This window comes from Amphiprion ocellaris, chromosome 8 (assembly GCF_022539595.1).
Source record: "Amphiprion ocellaris isolate individual 3 ecotype Okinawa chromosome 8, ASM2253959v1, whole genome shotgun sequence".
NCBI lineage: Eukaryota > Metazoa > Chordata > Actinopteri > Pomacentridae > Amphiprion > Amphiprion ocellaris.
In genome coordinates this window covers 10,295,283-10,323,055 of record NC_072773.1, presented here as the reverse complement: position 1 = coordinate 10,323,055, position 27,773 = coordinate 10,295,283, and the positions used below count along the sequence as shown (strand labels likewise).

The following is a 27,773-nucleotide window of genomic DNA, read 5'->3' as shown; positions in this document are numbered from 1 at the left end:
TGCAAGGGCATTAATGTTTTATCTGGTTTCTTATAGAAAAACAAGTTACCCTCAGAGTCCAGAGCCACAATCATAACATTATAACAGGAACCTTCCCAGCAATGGCAAGTTAACATTTATACATCTGCATTCTTATTTTTTCTCAACAGGTACCAGTAGAAACATTTTTTCTTTTATCAGGGAGCAGCAGAAACAGTCTATGTTCAGTAGCAGCTGTCCCTGTTAGAGTGACGTGAAGTGGTCGAACACATAAAAATACACAGTTGGGACTGACTGTGCAGAAGACTTTTTAATCCTTGAAGTCCATGTTTGTACTTTTTTTTGGCCTTTTTAGGTGTTAATATAGAGAACAGTGGAGAGTGACAGGAAACGTGGGGAGAAGAGCAAATGACCGTGTTACGGACTCGATCCCAGGACCGCTGCGTTGGGGACTATAGCTCCGGTTTATATCGTCACACACACAAAAAAAAACATGCTAGTGATGCATGTTGAGGCTCATACGTGCCATCATTCATTGCAATACTAAGAACGTTTGTCAGACCGACATCTTCCACAATACTAATCAGAATACAGTCTATAGCTAGCTACTTCGCTGCAATATTTGTTAGCTTATCTTGTTTTAGTTTGTCTCTATTTCTCCCACACGCTGCATCCAACCAGTCTGCCACAATCTCCCTCCACTGTTAGTTTGGGTGAGATGTGAAGACGCCCATCCAAAGTACTGATCAATATCCAGCCCTCCTGTGATCCATGGCTAGTCTGTCTGTGTATTCAGAGCCAGTGAGCAACAGACTTTCACAGTTATAATAATAATAATAATAATAATAATAATAATAATAATAACAAAAAACGTGTTGACGAAAAATACATCAGTAGATAGAGTTCTTCAGCTGTCACAATGCTGCAGACAGATAGTATTAGATATTCAAAAGGTGTTTGCAGTACACTGTGTAGGTCTTTGCAGTCGTTAGCTTCAGGGCCAACCTGTTTCACTGCCAGCTGCACACTGCTGTCACTCTACCACTCACTTTCTCTGCATACACACCTGCACTGCTCTGTACTCTACTGTTCCCCTAGCACAGGTGAATCGATAAGCAGAATCAAAATGAAGCTTTCTTAACAATTCATTCCGAAGCATAACTTTGACACCAGTTTCAAATTGGAACCTGATGCCCAACCCCATTTCTAATGGTTGTGCATGACACATTCATGACCTGTAATTCTGACTGTGGCCACTGTGCTAAATCTTACTTCAACACAGTGCTGTTACTGTGTGGTTACTGCCAGTGACTGCCAGTTTCTGGTCTGACTCCAGCTGTCAGAGCTTAGCTCATGTAAAGACAAAGAGGGGTCAAAACATGTCATCGTATCAGAAACGATGAGGGTTTTAAAACTAATACTCAGCTTTGTCTGTGTGACAGTCTGTTTGCAGGGCTGAAAGGTATGCAGTGCAATATCTGCATACCATCAGTTCAGTGTAAAGCCCCAGGGGAACATGGGACAGGGTACAAAAAATTGTTGTATATAGTATATCATTATTGAATACATTTATTATGTAATTGAAACTATGAACACATGCCAAAAGACGGGTTTTATTTGATTCCCATTGGCGATCATTGTTGCATGTCATCCCCCTCATCTCGTCTCGTATCTGTGTAACCAGTGGTTTCTCTTCTGTGCGTTGTGTTGATCTAGCCGACACATAGATCTCTTTGGAGGCAATCTCTGTTTATTATTATCCTTCACAGTAGATAAAAGAAAACACACAAAATCATCCATCTCACAAACTTTGACTCCTCTCTCGCTGAACACATAAACAAAAGGACAGGGTAAGGCGGGTACAAAACGGAACACATACCTTCGGAGTTGACAAAAAAAAACACAAAATCGTGAATCAAACAAACTTGGACTCCTACAGAAATCAAACAATTCAAAGCCATATCAGAATTGGAAAGTGAACTCATGAGTAGAATTATATTGCATTCAAACACACAAATTACGACTGCACTATCTTGCTTAGTTCTCTCTCTGAACGCATAAACCAAACTGGAGTGGTACGGCGGGAATAACTCACTTATAGGACGCTATGGGGCAGCTAAGTGTGTACGTAGAGGTACAGGAGCCCCCCAGCAAAGGTTCCACACAACAACTAAGAGGTAGACTAAACTTTGTGTTATTAGAACAATAAAAGAATAAAATGAAATATATATGGTGCGTTATATATCACTACTCAGTAAAGCTAATTCATATATATTTAACCCACAACCACTGCTGCACTACTGACCCTGTTACATCTGTGTCTTCTCTGAAATACCCCCCACCCCCCAAAAAATACATAAATAAAAATTTGCCAAAATAAACAAAAACAAAATACAAGATACAAGATTTCCAAACAGGAGAAAAGGACGGCAAAAACAGTACAAAGAAATGAGTCAAAATGATCTATGAATACATTTCTCTGCATATATTAGAGCCCTCACAAGACTTAGACATTTTAGGTAAGATGCCTTCATTTAGCATGTAAAGCAACTTGTGCAATTTGAACAAAATAGACTTACCAATTAGAATTGGACTACAAAAACTTGAGAGTAATCCAACTAGTTGCCCTCAATGGTAGCAAAGTTTGGTGTCCCACTAGTACCATAGAGGTCTTGCATGCAGAATTCTGAAGGTCCATATTTACCAGCTAAAGAAAAACCTGCACCAGTGCATGCAGGATTGAATTAGACAATGGACGATGAGTGAGGAACACGTTATAAAGTTTGACTGGTTAATCTTTAACTTCTTAATCGTGAGGAGAGGAACACACAGCACCAAGCTGCACAATATGTGACTGCATGTTACAAACTGAAAGACATATTATTAAAATCTCACTGATTATGACAATTATCAAACACAAACACACATTTACTGTTTTTCTTTTTGACCTTTCCCTTGTTCTTTTTATCTTTAGTGTCTCCCACTAGCTTTTGCCACTGCCACATCCGCAGATTTTGTCGCTCTTCATACTACCTCATTTGAAAACTCTCATATAAGTTATTTTAGGAGTCAGTGATTTCTGTCATTATGAGGACATGTAGTAGAAACCAGGGGTGTTCTGAGATTCAGCATACAAAACTGACTTATTGTGCATGTATTGTTTCTTTCTTTTAGACCATTCACTTGTTCTGTTTAACCTTATTCATTATTTATACCACTTAAGATTTTTTTTGTAGTTTTCTAACTTAATTTTTTTTTTTTAAATTAAACCCCATCTTTGATAATTTGGCAATAATGTTATCCTGATGTCGGGGCCAATAAAGCATATTGAATTGAATTGATTTAAATTCTAAGGTGTGAGGTGTGTGATAGTTCAAGTAGTTGATGTGTAAGTTTGCATTGTTTGTTATGTAGAGATTGCTGTAGTTGAGTGCAAGGGCACTGTTTAGCCGTGGAGATATGCTGGTAGAATAAAAGGTTGTATGTGTGTGTGTGTGTGTCTGTGTGTGTGTGTGTGTGTGTGAGAGAGAGAGAGAGAGAGAGAGAGAGAGAGAGAGAGAGAGAGAGAGAGAGAGAGAGAGAGAGAGAGAGAGAGAGAGAGAGAGAGAGAGAGAGAGAGAGAGAGAGAGAGAGAGAGAGAGAGAGAGAGAGAGAGAGAGAGAGAGAGAGAGAGAGAGAGAGAGAGAGAGAGAGAGAGAGAGAGAGAGAGAGAGAGAGAGAGAGAGAGAGAGAGAGAGAGAGAGAGAGAGAGAGAGAGAGAGAGAGAGAGAGAGAGAGAGAGAGAGAGAGAGAGAGAGAGAGAGAGAGAGAGAGAGAGAGAGAGAGGAAGGAGTCAGCATGCAGGTCCTTCACGCATCACAGGACTCAACTGTCAAAGTGTGGAAGCCAGCATGCCAGTGATGACTTACTTTAGTCTGGGACAAGCTAGACTCAACTAAAATACAAAGAGGGAGGGGTGGAGGGGTTTGTGGGGGTGGTGGTGTGATTGGAGGGGGAACAGAGGGAGAACATTAATAGGCTAGATCAAACCAGTCAATATTTAGCCTTACAGGACCTTTATTCTGTGAGATTCTAAATCCGAGGAAGTTTGAAAACGGTAGTATCTGCGTTGCTGGGATGGATTTTGCCATTGGAGGTGTTCTGGTTTCATTTAGCAGTTACTTTCAACCTGGCCTACTTCCTATTAAAGCTGCCATTGTGGCACAAGCAACCACACAAAACACTGTATTGGTGCAACTAGCACAAGCCTTCTGCCATCAGCGGGTCCATTCGTTGCAGCTAAAGTTTCTGTCCTCAGTTGACAACAGAGCAGTGAGGGCAGGAACAGCCTCAACTTTTAACGCTACGCTGTCTCTCAGGACATGATGTTGTCTTTCTGTCTCTGCTTCCATCCCCCAATTCTTGTCCTCTTTTTGATCTAGCTTCACATTTGTGAATTCTGAGTAAATACTGGCAGCCATCAAACTGAAAGGACTTGCAACCATCCTCATCAAGTAAATCTCGCAAAACTTAAAAAAAAAAAAAAAACATGAAAAAACAAACCTAATTTCTTCAGCTTTTACAGTATCGCATAAACAACCATATGTGATCTGTCCACTGTCTGTGTATTAGTAGATATACACGCATCCAGGTATTGGTTTATCAGGTCCATATGTCCTTGTGCAATGTCATAAGTTCAGCTTTTTTTTTTTTTTGCTGGGATATGGAGTTAAAATACCTACCTATGAATTCTGGTTACATCTGTGTTAGGTGAGACACCAGTAATGCTACAGTTATCCAGTGATAGCCACATTGTGAACCATCATCAATTTTACTTAAAATGGCCTAATTAATTTTCAAAACCCAAAACTCATACAAACACCTGTATCAGGATTACTTCATACACTTCATATTGGTTTGATGCATAAAGAGTTGCAGTGGAACTGTATTTAAGATGTTGCGACCAGCGGATCATTTCTCACCAGAAAGGTCTCCACTCAGTAGAATTTTAAAACCAAAACAAAAAACAGTCATCTAGAGGCTGTAAAGTGATGCTACAGAGTGATGTATCATTTCACTCAAAAACAGTCTTTGTCAGAGTTTAGTCATCAGCTTGGGGAGAGCTGCTGATGTTGGCCATTTAAGTGGAGAACATAAGATTCAGCACTGGCTGTAAATAAAAAGCTGCTATCATTTATCTGCATGTTTTCAACATCTGTCTTTGCTAGTAAAAACCAAATAGAGATACAAACTTGATAAAAGATTTGTTACTGTCAGAGCTTAATAAATCCATTAAGAGAGATGATTAGGGGCAGCTGTATTCTGAACTAACAGTATATCATTTTACTTGGACTTGCAGTTGATTGCAATAACTTTGACCAACAAGAATTTTCTCTCTTAGGTGTAAATACAGTGTAAGAGCATGTTTATGTCATTGCATTAGATAACTCAACACAGTTGGGTTTCACAACATTTCCTGTCATCCCTTCTCTTGCATTCATTTATTTAGATCTGCCTTTCTAAGATGATCTTATTTAGCTGGAACTTAATGAGTTAGATCTTACATAATGACTCCATCCATCCATTATCTATACACCGCTTAATCCTCATTAGGGTTGTGGGGAGGCTGGAGTCTATCCCAGCTGACTTAGGGTGAAGGCAGGGGACACCCTGGACAGGTCAAAAGTCTATTACAGGGCTACACAGAGACAAATAACACACTCGCATTCACACCTATGGACAATTTAGAGCTACTAATTAACCTGAGCATGTTTTTGGACTGTGGGAGGAAGCCGGAGTACCCGGAAAAAACCCACGCATGCACAGGGAGAACATGCAAACTCCATGCAGAAAGATCCCAGGAAGGCCGGGAATGTAATGACTCACACTTCATTAAATTATTTATGTGTCCTCTGTGCTTCAAGTAAATCTAAGCATTGTTCATGGTCCCTTGAGACACTAGATTTTTTTCTACAAAATAAGTGACATCTGTGAATGGTTTACTAAATGCTAAGCTAACAGGTAGCATGGTTTATTTTTAAAAGAAAACATTACCTCAGACCTTCTATCTAGTGACAGTTATACTTGCTGCAGTACAGCATTTAATCAGACGCCAAGTAGACCACAATTTAACATGATTAGTTGCACAAATTTATGATTTCAGTAAAGCTGACCTTCACCCAAAACACAGAATATTCCAGACCTACAAACCACTTCACTAATTATAGGGATTCCACAGGAATGGATTGAATTTGCTGTGACCTTATCCTAAATACTGCTGTGACCCGGACTTTTGTCAGATTACATTTTTAAAATTGCATTAAATATTGCCAATGTGTACAAAATGACTTGAGACCTGATGCAACATATTCCATACAGCAAGTTATTGCACCCGGTCTTATCAGGTATTTCTGTAGCTGACCCCTTCGTCGTCGAACGCATACGAAAGGTGATAGTGTCCATTTAAATGGTTCCCCCTGTACTCACAAAAATAGAGGGGAAGCTTTTTGCAAGTGGATTTTTTAACCCAACCCATGATTTTTCTTAAACCTGACTAAATAGTTCAGATACATAAACTTAACCAAACAGACTGTAAATTGGAATAATAATGACCAAAAAACAGATTAAGTCGGCTGCATCTGAAAACAATGGTTCTATACAGGACACAAATCTCCCTCTCCTGGATCAAGGCCCTGTGACTACCTTTTGCCACTGCCACGTCTGCAGATTTTATCACTCTTCTTACTACCTCATTTGACAACTGTCATATATGTTTTTTTTAGGAGTCAGTTTTTCTGTCATTAAGTTTTGAGGACATGTTGTAGAAACCAGGGATGTTTTGAGATTCAGTGTACAGAACTAACTCATATTGTATTAATTTAACAACTGATTAAATCAGGAAACTGTTGGAGATCTATTGTCCATGTCCTGCTCAAGTCAACATTCTGTGTCAGCAGCAGAATAAACCTGTCAGAATTTAGCAGACATGTCACACATTACTTCCCTCACCTTGTATAATTGCCTCCACTAATCACTTGCTTCTAGAGAGAATGAGAATGTCATATGTCAGATGTCATTTGTGGTTCCTGCTAATGAGAACAGCTGGACATGCATCCGGGCTCCACACCCTTAATACTCAGTGAACCCCTTGACTTATAAGCATCTCTAGCTCCAGAAATAGCAACAGTGGTTTTGTAATGTGTTAGGCCTCCCTGCTGCACTGCAGCACACCCACATGTTCTCACTGCTGCTGATAACCGAGCAGCAGGGACGCTTTCTAGCATTGATCTGAATGCGGAAGCTAGCCAGCACTGTTAGGATATATTTGATATGCAGATAACTGAGGGAATTTGCTAGCTGTCTGGAAATCATGAACAGAATGCGAAGAACATTAAACATGTATAGACACACCTCCAGTAGGACTGATCTGAATCTGGATCATAATGGGTGCATAATAAATTCCATAGACAGGACAATCTTGGTGTTATAGGTTTAACATCTCTAAAAATACCGCTAGCAGCCTTAAAAGTCCACACTGATTGTGTGCTTGTCTGCTTTCCTTTACCCCATGCTTAGTTCTTGTGAAGTCTTCTGGACAATTTGGGTAGACTTGGGTAGTTTTATTTCTGCAGCAGTATAATTGTAAACGCAGAGCTAACATAGCTTTGAAGCTGTCAATGGTTGCCTTGTCGGTGACTATGGCACAGCAGAGCGCCATTGTTCTGCCTTTAACACACTGTGGTTTCTATACTGACCAGAATGATGTATTGTGGATGACAGAGTCACTCTACTGAGACAGCATGGGGTTTGTGCTAAGACTAAATGTTTCAGTAAAAGCTGTCTTTTAATGGGCCATGTAACTGAAACACACAACAAGCTAAATATTCTGCCATTGATCTTTACGTTTTTGTAATATGTGAAGAAATGAGTCAATTTCAATTTTATAGGGTCAGTAGGGATGTAGCATTTCCACAGATTTGATAATTAGTACCAGCACCATTGAATTTCTGAGTCTAGATACTAAATTTGATACCGAAATATTAAATGAATCAAATGAATGCATTTCAAAATAAACTCTTATTTAATAGAAATCTCCTGCATGCACTATGTAGTACTGCACACAAACACATGCACAACATTATATGCTACTGACAGTAGCCAGGAGTCTCAGATAGTCTTTTGGCTCCTGTACGAATAATTTGGTGTAAATTTGGCAAAAGTGTTTCTATTGTTTATCTAAATAAAACTTCCATCTCCTAGACGATTTTGAAATAGATTTCACCTTTGTCAAACACACTGCAGATCCTATGGCAAGATCAAATGCTTAGTGCTTTTTTTTTTACCCTTAAAACCCATAACTTAAATCCATTCATCCATCCATCCATTATCTATACACGGCTTAATCCTCATTAGGGTCATAGGGGGCTGGAGTCAATCCCAGCTGACTTAGGGTGAAGGCAGGGGACACCCTGGACAAGTAACAGTCTGTCACAGGGCTACACAGAGAGATGAACAATCACACTCACATTCACACCTACGGACAATTTAGAATCACAAATTAATCTCAGCATGTTTTTGGACCGTGGGAGGAAGCTGGAGAACCCAGAGAAAACCCACACAGAAAATACTGACTTTCCAAAAACATTGTTAGCATCTTAAAAGTGTTGCAGACAAACTTGTGCCTTAGTGAAAATATTAATTTAGAGTTACCAAATAGAAATAGCTGCGAATATTCCACTGAGTGAGCTTATTTTGGTGTCTGTGTATTTGTAATGACTTCTTGTGGTGACGCTAACACCTATGTGAGGGTCTGCAGGTCTCCACACGGAGAAGGACAGATCCTGTGCAGTCTTTACATTTTTGTACATTTCAGTTTGCAGTTGCTGGTGTTGAAATGCAACCTGTTTGTTTACATTTGTCACAGCTGAAGCTATTGGCAAGTGCTGTGCTGTACTCAGCTCAGCGTAGACTTCAAGTTTCTTATACACTACTTGTTACCTCTTTGATGCCATGCCACTACATTGACTTTCTACTCAGTAAATAATGGCTTGGATCATCCACTTAACATGCAGATGAGTACAATTCTTAGGCAGTTACTGTTTATGTGTAGAAGAGAGGGACAAATAGAGAGGAATATAAAGCAGCAGTGTCTGATGTTTGTAGACTACCCCCAGCTATAAGTCAGATGAAGCCACAGTAGAGTGACAGTCTGTATTAAGCAGGCAGATGAGGTGTGCACACAGTAGGTAATGTAGCTTTGATAATGATGCACCAGTCCTGATACCTGCTCTCAGAAATACTACAGTGAGCTTTCAGTCTCCAGGGGTTTTCTCACCAAATCCTGCTTTGTCTCTTATTTAATTTCTGTGACAAGTTTGCCAAATCTGCTGAGGTTTTATTGTGTTAGTTTTCATGTCTAAGCATAAAAACATTAGAAGAGCTAAATTATGTTACATTCTCTTTGTTGCTAGGATAATAGTGACAATTTTACTTCAGTATAAAGCCTCTTTTACAGATTAGGCGGTATAAAAAAGTTAGGGTATCAACAAAATTTGATGTACTTTCATCTACTTACTGTGTAATTAATCTCTTCTGGTAGGAACTTCAAATTCTATGAAAATAAAGCTGAATTCTCAATGCAGCTATCATTTTTATCCCTTGTGTATAGTAGGTTTGTCAGATAAAGTGATTGTTGGTTAACATGTAGTCTTAATGAGCCATGTTTCCATCATTATTTCATACATATGTAAATGAGTAAAGCTTCATGAGCATTAAAACACAGTATATGCGAACAGTAGTAAAACGAACAAATATAAAGTGGTTCTGTGCCGAATAGCATCTGCATGTTTCTCTTCAGGTGCATTATACTGTGATATACCATTCACACTCTGCACAGTGTACAAACTGCCTTTTTGTTCTGTGCTCATTGTGAGTACTCCCATGCTTTTCAAGTCTTGAGTCTTTGTAAACTTTTACATGAAACAGAATCGGACATTGCTGCTGCTTCCATTGTTTAACACTGTAGTACAAAAAAAAGGTTAAAATATAATAATAGCAGCAAAAATAATAATGATATCAATGCATTTTCAGCATAGAAGTCATTGATTATACTTATTATAGATTTTGATTCTTCTAACTAAAGTCAGAATACTAAAGTTGTAAGTACAGCTTTTATTTTTTGGGCCTTTTTGGCTTTATTGACAGGCAGTGAGAGAGACACAGGAAAGTGGGGACAAGAGTGGGGAAAGGAGCTGCAGCAAAGTCCTATGGGCTGGATTCAAACCCATGGCTGCTGGGGACTATAGCCCCTGTTTATGGGTCACCCTGTTAAGCTACCGGCACCCCCACTTTACTTTGTGCTCTGGTTTGGTTTCAGCCAACTAAACATATCTGCCTCTACAGCTGCTAAATGCGTCATTCTGTTCTGGTCTCCAACTGTGCCTGTCTGCTGTTTGGTGTTAGGCAGGTAGTGTACAGTGAGTTTAGCAGAACTTTTTCACTGGAAACACCTGCCTACTTCCTGCTGGAAAAAATGGACAAGAGCAGAGTTTGTGGGCTGTGAAGCACTGCAGAGACCGGTGATCATTCTCTGTGGATTTTCCCCTATACGTCTCACCTTTTCACTTGACACATTTTTAATATAAAAATAGTACAGCTTTAAATAAATTTGCAGTAATGCAGGCTTAAATACAACACATTAACGTTCCAATACAGCTTACTTGCCCTGGGCATATGCAGCATTCTGCAGTATTACAGTGAATACTATCAGCATACCTGAGATAGTTTGGGTTTCTTGCAATCAGATACAGAGTTTATTCAATCATTGTAAACAGAACAGGATGTTGTTGTAGAGACAGTTCAACAAAGAATATTAGCATCCTGGTTTATTAACAGGATCACAGTGTGAAGCATCCAAGCATTGTGTAACTTGTTTTCAACACTGTGTCACAGCCAGTTAATCTGTGGTCTGATGTAGAAAGAGCAATGCTTATCAGAGCAGCACATGAGGACATGTTCAATCACACACACTCAATCATGAAATTAGCTGTAGCAACTCTGATTTCAAATCACTTTCCCTGTCTGTTGAGTTCAACTCTTCTTTTGCGTCTCTTCTCATTTGTACATTTACATTACTATGTTATAGGCTCTGTGACCAACCACAGTCAACCCACAGCACCAGGACCTCATCCTTGGTTCTCTTCACCTCCGCAGGAATCTCTGATTTCCCAGGAGTGCTTCTCTGAATTGTCAGCTTCACTGGATTGATTTCTCATTACATTGACTTTGTGAGCTGTATGTAGTGTGTGGGCCTTGTGAGTCAATGCAGGACAGGTTCTTGTTAAAGAAAAAATGGTGCTCTGGCATCTGTCAGGAATCAATGTATTTTTGACACTGATATTTTTGTTACACAGCATTAGCTTGGTGATTTCATATTCTTACCTCTCAGTACAGGCGTATACATCTTCAAGAGTGGGAAATGTTTCTCAAGGGAAAGCCGCACAGAAAGGCACCTGAGCACAAATTGATTTCAGCCCGGCGGAGAGGTAAAACAGGCAGAGAATTGACATTGCAGTGTGATCTTCAATGAGAGTCATGGATTCTATAAAGAGGCTGCCTTGTGAATTACTCACTGCTTGGCAGATTACATCACAACACCCCAACACCGCACCTGTCTTTGATCCCTCTTTAATCTGAAAGGTCACAACAGTGGAGGCACTTTTCTTTGCAATGTAGGCATTTTGTTGGACTTATACTGAGAGACCTCAACACTGAACGTAACCATGAAGAGAGATTGTTTATTCGCAGAGTGTGTGCTGATATGCCTCCAGGGTTGAAATGTGATCTTGTGGCTCCGAAACAATCAGGAATAAAAGAGAGAGATAGTTGAAGAGTCCTTTTCTAAACATACTAATTATATTGCAAATATTTATCTTCAAAGCAGGGAAAGAATATCTATCTGTCTATTCAGCAAGTTCGTCTATAGCAAGATATCTTAACAGGTATTGGCCGGATTACCATGGGACATCTCATCTAGCACCACAGTCAGGTTCTAAAACCATGTGGAAAAAACACAAGTAGTTAAACACTTGGATAATAGGCCACCATAGTTTTTACTGACTTGAAGTTGGTCACCGAATCACCAAAATACTTTACAAAATCATGATATTATTTTAAACCCATACTGCCATCTGCTTGGATGATGATATGGGGTCTTAATGATACATTTTCTTTAGATTTATCATTCTCTTGGTCCCCCCTAGGTCGCCCTAGAACAATGTAGGAGTCTTTGATACTCCTAAATTGCACTATTGGGTCAAAATCTTTAGCTGCATTATATCAGAATCTAGTAACCAATGGCAAAATCTAATTGCCATGAAACTGACCGAGCAGAATGATGCTTCCTTGAAGATAAATCCTGTCTGGAACGTTGAAATTGCTCTTTTTTTTATACCAATCTCAGGACGAATGTCATCTTTTCACACAAGATTTCACAGAACTGATAGGCAGATTACCAAGAAATGAGATTTTCAGGCTGCTATACACATAAACCACGTCTGTCTAAAATGCCCCAACGTTTCCTCTAATACTACCCTGTGAAAAATGTTTATGATTTTTCTTACTGTTGGTACGGCTGTAAGAATACTAAACTAGTATGTTTATTGGTCATTCTGACACATAGGTTGATGTTGAAAATAGGGGAAATTAAACCTTTTGGAATTGCCTTGGGGAAATAGTTTTATAGTTGTTAAAATTTAGAAAATAAAAATTTGTATAATTTCAAAGAAATAATATTTGTATAACTGCAGGGCCAGAGGGAAAACAGATTTATTGAAATGTTCAGTGAAGTATTTCATCATTCTTAGCCTAAGTCAATTAATTGTTCTCCTTTGGAACACTTCACAAGTTGAAAAGGTTGATTTAATTTATTATATGCATCTATTCAGCTAAAGCTGTCAAAGTGGAACAATGAGCTAAAAGTGACTCAGGAAGTGCCCACCATCCTCTGTGAATGTCTCTTATTAACCGTAAAATTCCAGCTTCCTAGCTCAAGCAAATATGTGCATTTTTTATGACCTGTTTTGGGGTGTTTTGTTGTGATTCAGTTGCTTTGAAAATTCACTCTGCTTTGAATCTCCTGATATCTCCTGATATATAACTGAATATCAATAAAAGAAATCGTAACTCCTGAATATATCTGTGCAGTTTTGAACAACTTTGATGGTTTTTAACTGAAATGAGTAATAATGTCAGATTTTACTAGAAAAGTATAGATAATAAAGCAATCATCCAGATATAGTAGTTGAATTGTGTTTTTTTTCCCCAATCAGTCTTTGGGCTGCCTAAAATGCCTAAATAGATCTAAATACAGCCAAATGTCAGCACTTGCCATTACAGTCATTGACGGGTGGGTATTAATTAGACACCATATCAGCCATGCTGTGGGCAGTGAAAACATTACTTGGTGCACATAGTGGTCAGTCTGAAGAGATGGGAGACTGTTCCAGCAGTGTCCAGCACACATAACACTCCTAGATTTTTCAGTTGTTTCTCTTAAAAGGTCTAACAGAAAGCAAACTTCCATTGTATTTTTTTGGAGCTTTCATCATTAGCTATCAGTTAAATGAAGGCCTCAGCTTGTAGTTCATAACGGGGTCATTACAGCTGTCTGCATGCTGCTGTCTTGCTATTGACTCATGCTCCCTTGGCAGCTAGAGCAGCTTTGTTCGTGATTTGCTAATTAATTCCCTGGGTGATAAATGTTAGTACTAATAACCAAATGAGCCATCGAAGCACCCCATTACGACAGGTTTTCACTGCGGCTAGCTTTACTGACACAACAAGTCCTTTAACCAGGACAACCATATCGGTTGTTTGGTTTCCTGACGAGACCTATAGGAGTGCAGCAGCAGTAGGAGATAAATAACCCGTTCACAATGACTGCTTTGATACGGATTTGTTAGAGTTGTGGTGCAAAAACAGCTTAGTTAGATTAAAGGAAACATCATGGTTTGGGTTAAACGTACATAGCAAGGGCTAGGTAAAAAGAAATGCTGACTTGCAGTATATTTATAGAGCAAATGAAGAACGGCTGTTGTCATGGTTACTGCAGTAAACATACAGTTCAGGTTATGGAATGCTTATGGTAAGAAGAAACTTTGATAGGTTTAAAACAGGACATGAAGAGCAGCCTCCTGTGTTTTGTGGACCCATCCACCCTGACCTCCTCCTCACTTTGGGACTGTGACAGCGCCTAAGCTCCTTTGTGCCAGTCATATTTACTATCACCAGTAGGGGGAGCTGTCACAATGGAAAGGAACATTTAAACATAATAACCTGCACAAACATTGTATGTGACCATTATTTTATTAGAGAACAGTCTCAGTTAAAAGTATGTGTAGGGTGGGACAATTCCGTCAATGGCAACACTTAACATCACTAGCAGTGTGTGTTGTGTTGCATTTAACACTAAGCATCTGATGAGCTTGATAATACTGACACCTATTTGAATTTCTCCTCCGTTATTGTGACTTCTCTTAGAATCTGACCTTACCGATTCTTATCCTTCTTTTGTGAGAGTGGGTTGGACTCTGGAAAGGCCCAGCTTCAAAGTCTTTCAGGAGCAGGGCTTTTCTCTCCCTCTCTGTCTATTTCTACTAACTGGGTTGGAAGTAAACCTTTAAGTAACATGGCAGTTGTCATATCCAGCTTGAATTTGGGTCAAATGACCCTTCAGATGAAGAAATGCTTTAGTTAAGCACTGACAAATGAACCTCTTTTAAACCTGTCTCTCTTTGACCAATCCCTGTCTTTCAAATCCTCAGTAAAAGAATGATTAGAGCTTTGAGAACTGGGGCATTTTATATAAAGACAACCCCTCTGCTCAGCTGTGGTCGGCTTTATGGATTGCAGTTCATTTATATCATAAGCGCTTTTTTTCTCTGGCACATCTCATGGGGGGCTGCACAGTGGCTTGGTGATTAGCACTGTCGTCCAGGTAGAAGATCCCCGGTTCGTGTCCTGGCCTGGGCCTGGGATCTTTCTGTATGGAGTTTGCATGTTCTGCCTGTGCATGTGTGAGTTTTCTCCGGGTACTCCGGCTTCCTTGCACAGTCAAAAACATGCTTGAGGTTAATTGGTGATTCTAAATTGTCCATAAGTGTGAATGTGAGTGTGCTTGTTTGTCTCTATGTGTAGCCCTGTGATAGACTTTTGACCTGTCCAGGGTGTCCCTTCACAACAAAGAGAGTGAATGAGACACATACAGGGTGATACCTACTAAAATAGGTCTGCCTCACTGTAAGACAGCCATTCTTCAGCACCAAAGAATCCTGGCTGAAGCCCTAACTATTCAGTAACAAAGAACACAGAAACCGTTTCCACTGACTCCTACACTATCTTTAAGATGATCTGATAGCATTCTAAACAAACAAATGACTGCCTTACAGCAAGTTAACCTGCCAGCTTTTACTAAAAGAACCAGTGCTCTGAAATTGTATCTCAGACAATCAAAGCACCCATATAACTAGCCTGGTTCCAGACTTTTGAATTTCAGCAATTCAAAGAGGTCACTGATGCCTCTTGAACTGGAGAACTGAATAATCTGAGGTTTGTAGACAGGTCTAAACATGGGGGTGCCATTTAGGGTTAGGGTGTGATAAAATGTTTCCCAATACAGTCCAAGATGCTTGTACCTGAGCTGGACAAAATAATACAGTAAAAAGATAAATCAAGTATTTAGCCCTTGGTGTGGAAGTCCATGACTCCATGGCACTGTGCCTTGATTACAGATAAACGGTGGCGAATAATGAGAATAATGGTGAGATGAAAAGACAAAGGCAAGGAATGGCCGTTCACCTCAATGTGTAATTGGCTATCTTTACAGCTTGAGCCCTTTGTGGTGGAAGCTATTATGCACAAAGAACACTGAAGCATAGACAGAACTCTTTTCAGTGCAGTAAGTTGCTTAAAGCTTTTTAGACAGGTTCTGGCCAAGGGGGTGCCTTGACAGAAAATGTGAAACTGATTATATGAAACTGAGCTATTCTCAGGAGAGGAACCTTTTGTGTAGCTGATTTTATGTATACAGCATGAGACTGGAGACAAGGTTCTTTATTTTCAGTGTAATACAAGAAGCACTGACAATGTTAGGACTATTGCAACGGTATTTGGGTATTTTGTAAGTAACGCTGGATGGGTACTATTACATGCATGACAGTGACTGAATAACTAATAATGTGAGTACAGTGAAGGAAGTCTAAATGGGGATATTTCTTGGAGCCAAGATCTGGTGGCCATCAGCACCTTATGGCACTTTTCGATTGGCTTCATCATTCACGTTGATACAATACCTGAACTATGATACTGATTGATGCTGACACAAATCTTTTTTTTCTGCAAATTATAGATTAGCCAAAGCCAAAATCAAGTCATAATGTTGTAAGCATCCAAACATTAACCTCAAGTCCATGAAACTTAAAACTATCTGATTTTAATCATCAAGCATCTGATGCACAAGTATCAAAGACCTGAACCTGGCAAGTTTAGAGCCACTATTTGATCTGAAACAAGAAAGTATTGAGATTTTTTTCTATCCAACATCACGTGCTGCTTCATCTTGAAAGACATCAAAACTACATATCAGAACCATCCTGACACTCAAGCATCCTAACAGCTATTACCTCTGCTGCTAATCTCATTCTGTAGGCTGGATTTGGAGTGGTTGGCATGTCCTACTATTGAACCTCTGCAGTGAATAGTGTTAGCCTGGAGCACATCTGCTCAGAAGGCTAATCCACAAAAGGCTGGTCTCTTGCGTAATGCTCCCACTGGGCAACCACTTCAGCTAGCAAAAACAAGCCACACAACAATGGTGTCACTAAAGCTAGCCGTGGCGAGGCTACATGCTGAGCAGAAAGAGCTCTGCTAAGCTAAATCAAGCCAGTATAGTTCTGAGTGCTGCTAACTGAACTGACCTTGTTTCAGAAGCCTGCCCTTGGCTTTCCCCCTTCATCCAATTCTCATTCTTTCTTCTATTCCAGTCCCTGTCAGTCTCCTTTCTTTTCAGTCACACTTTGCTTTATCCCTGTCATCAATGTTTTTTTAAACTCATATTCTCGCATCTGTCTTTAAGTCTGCATTCCTCTGCTCAGTGCACCGCATACCTGTCCAGTTCACCTTGCTGCTCTTCTTTGTTGTTTTTGATATTCTGAAGTCAAAGCAGTTTTTGCAAAGCCCTGCAATCTTATATAATCTGGCACCAGATACAGTACAATGGCCTCTCAAGGTTAGGACCCTCACAGACAAAGGAGCTGAAATGCTACGTTATTATTATTTTAGTAGAAGCTACACAACAAGCGTTTGATATCCGTATTTGCACAGTAGGCTTCCCTCCCAGTCACTAAAGCATTGTTGGAGCTGGTTGATACCAGAGATTAACTGAATTACTGGTACTTAAGGATGCATTTGGATTCAGAGGATTCATTAGGTAAAGGGTTCAGAATTAAATTAGAAAAATGTAAAACCAACTGATCATGGAAGCAGCAATAGCAGACAAGTACAGTAAAAGTCTACAAATGATCACTGTAAAAAAACATGAACAACTTATTATTTTATACTCTGCAAAAGTGAATAAAAGCTGCAGTGGTTTCTTAAGATGGATAAAGTCAGCTAGTCTAGCTGAAAATCCTGTAAGTGAGTGCCAATACCTACACAGAGTAGAGAGAATGTGTTATCTTCATTTCCAATCACTTAGTTCCCCCCAGTGGAAAACCCCTTTAAAACCAGACAACTTGTGTTTCCTAACACACTCCACTGCTTTCAGCTACAGTGTTGACTCAGAGTGAATGGGTGCTGCATTACACAGCCTGCTCCTGGCAAGGCTGATAAAGTAAAAATGTCTTGAAGGTTACTTTGATAACGCAGTGTGTCCAGCCAAGTGAATAGCCTTCCACCCTCGCAGTGAAGGAATGCAGAAAATGCTTGCACAACCTCCCCAGTGTTGCAACACTGACGGGCAAGGATAGGCATACAGTAAATATGTCCAAGTGTGTGTTTGGCTGAAAGAGGGAGATCTCTGGGTGCGTCTATTGAAAAATAATCAAAGTTGCTATGGTGAATTTGATGAGGTTTAATAATCCTGTCATCCACAGCATTAGCTTTTTCTCAGGAGTATCTTTGAGTTTCAAACTGATAATTCTAAATTGTCTGTAGGTGTGAGTGTGAGTGTGATTGTCTCTATGTGTAGCCCTGTGATAGACTGATGACCTGTCCTGCCTTCACCCTAAGTCAACTGGGATAGCCCCTTCACAACCCTAATGAGGATTAAGCAGTGTATAGATAATGGATGGGTGGATTTTTGAGTTTCAGTTTTATGTACTGGGAAAGACCTCGGTATGTTTAATGTATTCTTTGTTTAGTCATCGAAAGGCCCAGGTGATGTGGCCAGTCTGTTGATGTGTTATATAATACAGTATACCTGTAATAATATCATACATTATTTGAGTACTCCACTGCTTTTCATGACCAACTGTGACATGTAAACAATAAATGCTCCAAGCAATGTTTTAATTAATCCACAGTTACATTAGACCTTCTTATGGCAGAAAATACATGAATAGTTAAATGCACCAGATCTTAACCTGGTACATAAACAAAACTGAGGAGGATAAATGATGGCTATAAGATGCTGCCACCTAATATGTACAAATACATTTAGTCTGAATATTAAACATAAACGCCGTCAAGTGTGAAAGCTAACTCAATCTAAGCTTAAAACTTGGTATCGTGGTATGCAGGCTTTGTTTGCACAGAGCAGATAGGAAAGTATGGGAAAAAATGGAAAATGTGTGTAGTAAAATATATGGAGCATGTAAAGTTGCCATTTTCTTCTAGTACTGGTAAAACCTGTGGTGCATTTTACCTATTTTTTCAGTCCTGAAAGTATCTTTGCAGATGTATTATTCTTACCAAGCTCTTTTACTATTTTGAGTGACATAATTTATTTTAAGCATAATTCTTGTTGTCCTTTAGTTAATCATTTCCTTGTTAATTCAATCATTTGCCTTGACTTGTCTTGAATTAGAATAAAACTGTTTGGATGTAAAACTGGATGAAACTGACATTTTAAAATGGAATTTTGGAATTTACTTTTAATGGCAAACATTGTTTTCAAATCCCCATAAAATAGGTTGTAGCTTTTATCCACACACTTCCAACACTTTCTAACTGTACAGCATGCATTAGCTGTTGCTTATATAGGGAAGCTTAGCATTACCAGTCACACACATATACAGTAGCACAAAAAGCTCTGAAAAAGTGCTATAAATGCATATTGAGACTGGTTTCTAGGAAAGTGTAGCTGTCATCCAGGATGTGTTCCAGTAGGCACAGTTACTAAAAATAGTCCAGGTTTATATTTGGGTTAAAACCTGCTGTGTGCAGAGAATGCTGCTGTTGGATGTAGAGCTACTTCTGCCATCTTGTGGGCTAAAAGCTGCAACTGCAACATGGATGCAGGCAGTAGGTTGCTGTGAAATCCTCAGTCAGGTGATATGATCCCTGTTCAGTGAGGAATATTTGATGATAACCACAAGAAAAAAAAATTGTGCTTTGGAGCTAGTCCATGTTTGCGTATGCCTCCTCTGATGTGTTGTATTTGAAGTGTCGGTGTAGTGTGACGGGAAGCTTTAGAGAAGCAGGGGAGGGAGGAGAGAGCAACATAAGAGCGAAGCTGCTTGGTGAGAGCAGGAGGAGGAGGAGGAGGAGGAGGAAAGCAGGATGAGGAGAAGAGTAGCGGAGGAGGTGCAGGAAACCACCATGCGATCTAGGGTGTGAAGGAGCGGAAACGTTCAGCAGTAGGGATGCTGCTCACGCTGCTTTTCTACCTTCGAGTCAAAGGTAGGGGATGTGGGGTGAGTGAGAATGATTCTGTAAATGGGAATTTTGGCAATATCAGGTCAGCTGAGATCTGTGCAGACATGTTAGGCTTGAAAGAAAGGTTGAATCAGGACTGAGTTGAGCTGAGGTGAGCTAGTTTTCCTTTAAGCTAGTGATGACATCATTAAGTATCAGCCGTTCTTATCTTGATAGGGCTGAATACATGAAAACCACTCCACTGTCTTGTTGCATGCAAACAGAGCATGAACTAGATCCATTTTCCATTATATCAGTTAGACGCCTTAACTGTTTAAGATGCAGCAGCTGCATCTAAACTAAATATCTTCCATGTTTTGTGTCTTTGCTGAGAGCATGTAAGACTCTTCTCTGTCAGCTGCCTACTGTCAGCGTTGACAGCTTGTGCCTGTCGGTTGTTTCCAGTATCAGAGGAGCTGCTGACTGGGATTCATGTAACCTATTAGAAAGCCCTCAGTCTGTCTGTGTCCATGGAGAAGTGACTAATAGCAATGCAATGTCTCTAAATACTTATTTGTGTAAGTTGATTTAATGACAGTGTGAGTTTTGTTTCAGACAACACTTTGGTCGGTCACGCTCTGCTCTACATACTATTTTTTACTGCAGCTCAGTAAATTAATTATTTAAGACTGTCACAGTTGACATAGAGAGTGAACTGTTCAATGTTAACCTTTTGAGACACTTGTCCCTTGGATAAGTCAGTTTACCTTTTGCTTGTCCAGCCATGGAGGTCACTTATCTGCATAAAAATGACGTGCAGCCTTGAAGTAAAACATTGTTTATCTTGTTTGCTTTGTGTTATTATTTTGTATTCTTCACATTGTTCTGCAAAATGCCACTCAAAGGTGCACTTACCATTTTTTTAATATTGTCTACCAGTAATGAATCTTTTAATTCTTTTTATTCACGTATGAGCAAGTACGAGCTCTATAGAGCTTCAATCATTTTTCTGGCTTTTAATAATGATGAATTGAGGTATTACTATGATGATGGTTTACAGGTGCATGTGGTGAATTAGTAGTACATGTGCTATAAAAAGCCACAGCTGTGTGTAATCGTCACATTTAATAGCATTTCTGTTGTTTAGGCAACACTTAACTTGGCTGACAAGCTAACGCTCCTCCTCTCTCCAGATAGTTTTGTTTATAGCTTAGTCAACGCATTTTGGGGTCAACGTGACAGATTTAGTGAGTAGATCACAATTTTAACAGCTAATGTAATAGTTGTAGTATACATGGGCCATTCCAATATCTATACTACCATACTATGGTATGCCACAGAAAAGACTTGGGATGTCCCAATACATAGTATGTCGAATGTTGTATGTCAAAAATGGCAGGATGTCCTACTATATCTGGTTGGATTTCGCAGTATTCTTACCCACAATCCTCTCCGCAGTAGATGACAGTTTTTTGTATGTTTATGTTTATTTTATTTTTAAAATGGGACAGTTCATATTAATGTATATACGAGAGATTTTAGCCGTATGGCTAATTTCCATCTCGTGTCCCACTGGCAGATCAAAAGTAAAGAAATTACAGATAACATAATACCATAACCAAAAAAGACATACAAAAACAGAAAAACAAGCAACAAACAATAGCACATAGTGCACAAAACAGACAAAAGCTAGGGGGACCAAGGCAAGCTACCAAGCAGTAATTAATTAACATTTACACATGATTATATTGTAAGTATTAAGTTGATGTTACACTACAGTCTGCAATTATTATATGAGAAAGGTTCAGTATTAGGTAGCATATCCCAGTTGTATACATACTGCATGAAACAGTGCGTACTTTGTAAGGGCAGGTTCTGTATGTACTTAAAGTAAAAATACAAAATATCGATTTGAAAGGCAGCCAGTGTTCAGTGTAGCAGCATTGCACGTGTGATCCTTATGACGTCGATGCATGTTTGGGAAAGTCCTGTTAAGCTACTTGGCAGGAACAATTAATTTTTTGTTGCCGCTTGTTTGTAGAGTACACTTGTGAACTTGTTAGCAAGATGTGACTGCAGCATTTTATCAAGATCAGTGTGTTGAAGTAATAATCTGTGTTGAGCTGTTACTTGTAAGTAAAGGTGTTGGATATTTAAGAAACTTTGTGGTGCGGTGGTGGCTTAAACTACTGTTCTGTGTTGCTTGTTACTCCTTTAAGTGACTAGAGTAGTGACTTTGTGTAGGTGACCCACTTGATCTCTGGCTGCTGCAACTGACACTTGTTTCCCTTTTAACTATTTGTCTGTATTCAAGATCTGAAGGATCAAGGTTGGACAAGACTACAGAGGAACTTTGTCCTGATTTTTTTAAGGTTCTGTGAGGAACCCTTGGGCCCCTCTGCATTCCTACTGGTGCTGGAATGACAGTACACGAGTTTCTGAGTAGTACAGGGCCTTAATTGTCCACACCAAATTGTCCACTTTATCCCCACGTTAAACTACGTGCATCAACCGCACAGCTGAGCAGTGCGATAAAACAGTGAAAACTCATCAGGGATCTTTTAAAATCTGTCGTTCATTATGTTTTTTGCTTGCTCAAACAGCACACACAGTAATGGACACAACACCAGAGGCTTAAAAGCTATATCAAACATCACTGATGAAATATAATTCTGGTTGTTTTGGTATTTTACTGTAGACTCCAAATATCCCAGATAAAACTCTGAGGACTTGAACCCAATGTCCTCAGTGGTAGTGCTCCTCTAAGAACTGGGTAATTGGCATTATGATGGATCAACAGCAAAGGCAGTGAAACTAATATTTGATGATGGGGTCTTCTCAGCTGTGAGTTGCTTGGTTTCCTGTTTTTTGTAACCTTGAATTGAATTGGGGAAAAAGTTAATTGACTGATTCCCTTTGAGTTTTTGGTCATTTGTCACTCACTAAATGGCTGTGGGTAAAAAGTCATTAGAATAATCCATAATGAAAATAATTGTTAAATAGGCGCCATGGAAAGAAATTAGCAGAACTGATCAGAAAATCATTTGTGATCATTTGTTTTCAAATCTAGTATGTAAAATATATCATATTTATAGTCTTTATGTGCAGTGAATTACTTACAGTTGAGTGGAAGCTATTTTATTTTTCAGTTTGATATGAGGCATACAAAGGACTTATGATAAATGAATAAGCAATAAAAGGCTGACCTGGCTGCTCACAGGTCGGGCCACTGTACAATTTTCTGCTCTCTCATTACAGTCTGTCATGAACAGGGGTGAATTAGCATGACATGTAGTCTTCTGTTGATGGCTGATGAGTCTCTTTTTCTCAGATTTTATTGGGTGAGCTCAGTGTGCTCTCTGTGGTCTTTATTTCTTGGTTTCCCAACTGCAGAAACATGGTGGAAATTCTGAAAGACCGGTCATTTTTTCTCTTAAACTATCCACATTCACAGCATCCCTGCATGTGTCTGCCATATGTGAAAGGAAGCACAGGGTCATCAATAACTGCAGTTGTTGTATAGATGCTCCAGCTGCTCATATTGCCACTCTGATGACCAGGTTATTCGTACGGATGTGCAGCTTTTATTTCTTGTCCATGTTTATGTTTAGAAAAGATGAACAGAAAGTTGTTTTCTCCCTGTGGTAGCCTGCAGCACCAGGCTGTTGAGCTGAATTGCAAAGTTAGGACTGTCAGTACACACCCACAGAGCAGTGAAGTGAAAGTGGATGAGACCTCAGAACTCCAGGACCAGTTCATTTAGGCTTACCATTTGCATAGGTAGTATTCAAATGCTCATGAATCCTTGGCCAGTATGAGTATATAAACCTGCAACATAGTTTATACCTGCTTAAGTTTGCAAAGTGCCATTGCTCAAAACTGTGTTCTAGATTTTCTTTGGGGCGTGAACTAGATTTTTAATGATTAGCTCAGACATGCTCAATTTTTTCTTTATGAGACACGCCTGTTTGCCTTTCTGCTGTGATTATATCAATAACAGCGGTTCAAAGCAGTGTAATCATTCCAGTTCTTCAGAATTACGTTTTTGCATCTATAGGTAATGAGAGTGTGTGGTAGTACTTAATTAAACAGAATTGCACGATGAACAGAGTACTCAAAATCAGTTCACTATGAATCCTTCAGATTCCCAGGTAGGCAGTGACCACATTTCAAAGAAATCTGTTCGAAATTAGCACCATGTAAGCACTTCTTTGCAGTTATACAGTGTAAGTGTGGAGGCTCTTAAAGAAACAATGTGCACTGCAATAGCACTAACATGTTTATAAATAGAAAGGAAATTAACAATTGAAAGGCAGATTACTGTCCATCTCTTTTGTGTTAATATTTTGGCAATAGTCTCATTGTTACACACAAGTAAATGTAAAATAGAGTCTGATTAGCTTTCACAAGCCTTAAAAACCGCTGATCACAGGATAATTGTAATAACGACAACTGAATACAGGCCGCCACCAAACACTTGAATAGAAATGCTCATCTGGCACATGAGCAAAAAGATTTTCTAGATTCTGGGTTTGCTTTTCTTCTGTGTGGCACACTGGCTTTGCCAATATGTTCTTGCTCTGAAGTAAATGAGAACTTGCTTTTCTGGGCTGTAGAAATAAAAACCCCACAAATTAGAACTGCTTTTTTTGTTGTTGTTGTTGTTGGCATTGCAATATAACAAGTGACCACTGGGAAAAAAATGACAGGAGGGCTGAAACTTATACTTCTGCATTGAATCTACACGGCAGATACATCAGGCCACAAAATTTAAGTACATATTGTGTCACAGACCACAACAACTGGGAATGGTCCACTTGGTTTATAGGCATGGCAATGGTTGTATGCCTACTGCAATGGCAGTGTAAAGGCCTATTTCTCACTTAAAAAAGGTCTTCCAAGTCATGCAAAGACTTTCGGTTCCAACATCTTCCCCTTTTTTGCGTTGCAGTAATCTCCAGTAACATTTGTTAGCACAAACTCCAACATAGTCTGCACTGTTTCAGTCATAGTTGTTTGATGTACTTGAAGACAATTAACAGTGGCTTAGAAACCCACTGCTAACTAGTGCTTAGGTGATGTAATCGTAGAGCAACGCACAAGTATAAATGCCAACAAAGGCGTAGGCCATTTGTGTAGACTGTGTAGATTCATCGCAGAAGCATAAATCAAGCTTTAGTGGCCACACCATGTTATGATTTCCTAACAAATTCATGCATGCATGACATACTGTGTACAGAGGAGGCATAGAAGGACAGGCAAGCAGGAAAGCAGAACCCACTAGATTGTTTGGTAATGTAGACAGTCTAGTAGGAACAACTCATGATAAATATTTAATTAAAGAAGAAGTCAAAAAAAGAGACAAAAGTTTAAAATAGCAAATAAATTGAATTTGCCTTGTCAAAACTGCAATGACTGAGCATAGGACAGATGAGGTATTACTATAGTGTTTCAGTATTAATATCAGAATATAGGAGGTTAAAAATAAATAATAAGAATTCAGAATTGCAGAGTGCAAAAAAAAAAAAATCACATGGAATAATTTTTAAATCTGGATATATGCCAGTTTTGAAAATATGAAGTTCAACTCTTCATAAGTGTACAAGTGATCAGAATTTGTCCCTCAGATGATACTTTAACCTCCTAATAGTAAGTGTTCATACACAAAAGCACCACATTATGATTTATAAGCAATGCTAATTTTAATAGCACCAAAAATGGAATTCTGGTTATTCTTAGAGACAGAAACCTGAAGCTACATGCTGTATATGTGTGCTAATTATTTCCACAGCAAATTGTAACAGTAATAACAACTAAAGAGTACAGTCGCTGATGAGAATCATTTCAGTATTAGTATAATAATAATACCCCTAACAATACCCCTGAACTGAAAATCTTCTAGCTAACGACTTGGGATGAGTACACATACTGTTAGACCCATAGTATTTCCAAATAGTAAAAAACAACATTTGGGTAGAGAAGCATAAATAAATATGGTTGCTCACAAATACTGCAAAGATGATTAGTTAGTGAACCTTAGCTTTTTTTTAATTTTCATATACTCTATTGATCACGCAAGAGGAAATTCTCTTTTCTCATATCACAGAAAGCTGGGATCAGAGCGTAGGGTCAGTCACACTAAGGCACTGCTGGAGCAGACAGGGTTAAAGGCTTTGCTCAGGAGCAATAGCATCTTGGCAGTGCTGATGTTTGGACCCCGACCTTCAGGCCACAAGCCCAGCAACCTTAACCACTGAGAATCCACTACCCCAGTCTGTATAAGCTGATATTGGCCTCAGTGCTCACTTTAACCAAAGGAATCATTCCATAAGTTTCCATGCTTGACACACGTTGTGTACAGCTCACACCTCAGATATGGGTGCAGGGGTAACATAGTGATAGATCAGTTGCCATGGTGTCACCTAAACCGTCTGACTCATCAGCATGTAACACTGTCTGCAGTCCAGAGGATCCCACACACTCCTTTGCCTGGCAGTCATACAGTGTGCCTATCACTGCCTCCTACCATATCTGCTTCAGAAAACCCTGATGGTCCTCAAAAGCCTTAATCAAGTCCTAAAACTGCATCAAATGTGGGTTGTCCCATCTTAAAATGATGTCTTTTGTAATCTCATGCACTTTGCAGTGTCTGTTGTCTCCTTTATCTGGAACACGATGCTGAAACAAATGTTTTATTTAATAGTCAAACTAGCAAAGTTAGTCATGCCACAATTCAACATCCCCTCTCACAGAAGTGTAATTGTGTCTAAAAAATGCCTCGGGGATGTTTCACTAATCTCTTTCAACTTCATTGAAAGTGGAAGCCAGTAATAACCTTGGCCTTCAACAATTGACAGTGTCCACAAAATAAGTAAAAAAATTGTTAAGTTAATTACACCCTGGTAGAGCGTAGGTGGATCCTTCATTGTGAAATACTGCTGCTGATTCCTAAGGAACATGTTGAAAACACACAGTGCAGAGCATTCTCAGCCTTGATGCCTTCTGCCTTCCTTTTTCTTTTTTTTTTTTTGGTATTTGAGCAAAGGGGCGGGTGCTGTTGGTAACAACTTGTATGCTGCTACTTTCCTGTGAGTGAGAGGAACAATGTCTGGAAGTGAGTCAAACCCTCGTAAATGTCCTGTCCTGGAGAGATTTGGTAGTACCACCCTGTCCTCCTGCTACACGGCTCCCCACATAATCTACAGTATATCACCAGCAGGCTGTCTGCAATTCTTTGTACCTTCAGTGGGTAAAATGGCAGGACTGTGCGCGTTGGCCTTTGCATCCGGAGGTGTAGTATTGTGTTTTGATTCATAATCTGAGAGCTGGTTTGACTTGCCTGCTTTGTTCCTTCACTCTGTGTCTTTCTTATTCTCATTCTGGCACCTTGGCAGAAAAATGGGGCAATGCAACACTCACTGTTCTCCTGAGGGGGATGTTGTAATAGGTCAGCTCTTTGAAGGTCTGCTAGTCAAGTGCAAGTGGTGTGTTGCGAGTGTGTCTGAGGCAGCAGTGTTTCTGGTTTGCATCGCCTTCAGGCTGTGAAGGATCCAACCAAGCTGTATATAAGACCTTATTAACTCTACTTATCCACAAATGACTTTTTAAGGAATAACCTTTTTAACTCAAGATGGTGTCATTTGTTGTGTTACAACTGATAATCAGATTGTTTACATGAAGGGATAGAAATGCAACTGCTGTATTGATCTTCACTTAAAATTGGGCAGATTTTTGAGCCAATATTGCATATATATTTTCAGCTTATAGGGCCTTTGAATTAAACAGGAATGTGGTTCTGATTCATTAAAAACATACATTTAAAATATATAGACTGAAATGTTATTCATCCAATCATTTACTTTCTAATTTGAGTTAAATTAATTTGTTTGATTTGTTACCAGTTTTACATGCATGTTCTCGATCGAATGGTTAATACTATCTATACCACAGAATATAAATGTCAT

General features: G+C 39.3%; 1 protein-coding gene across 4 annotated transcripts in view; it reads left to right on the top strand.

Annotated features, from left to right (window-relative positions):
* Positions 1-27,773, top strand: part of prkcz (protein kinase C, zeta) — a 120,277-nt gene that overhangs the window by 32,506 nt on the left and 59,998 nt on the right. Inside the window, exon 1 of one of the 4 annotated variants that reach the window (XM_055012622.1) lies at positions 19,717-19,854. The exons of 1 other annotated variant lie outside the window; for it this stretch is intronic. In XM_055012622.1, coding sequence (XP_054868597.1) covers positions 19,818-19,854 — 37 coding nt within the window. In that variant the 5' untranslated portion in view covers positions 19,717-19,817. Of the gene's footprint in view, positions 1-19,716; positions 19,869-26,898; positions 27,101-27,773 lie in introns of those variants that run through there. 2 more of the 4 variants (XM_055012623.1, XM_055012621.1) reach the window with 2 other exon arrangements.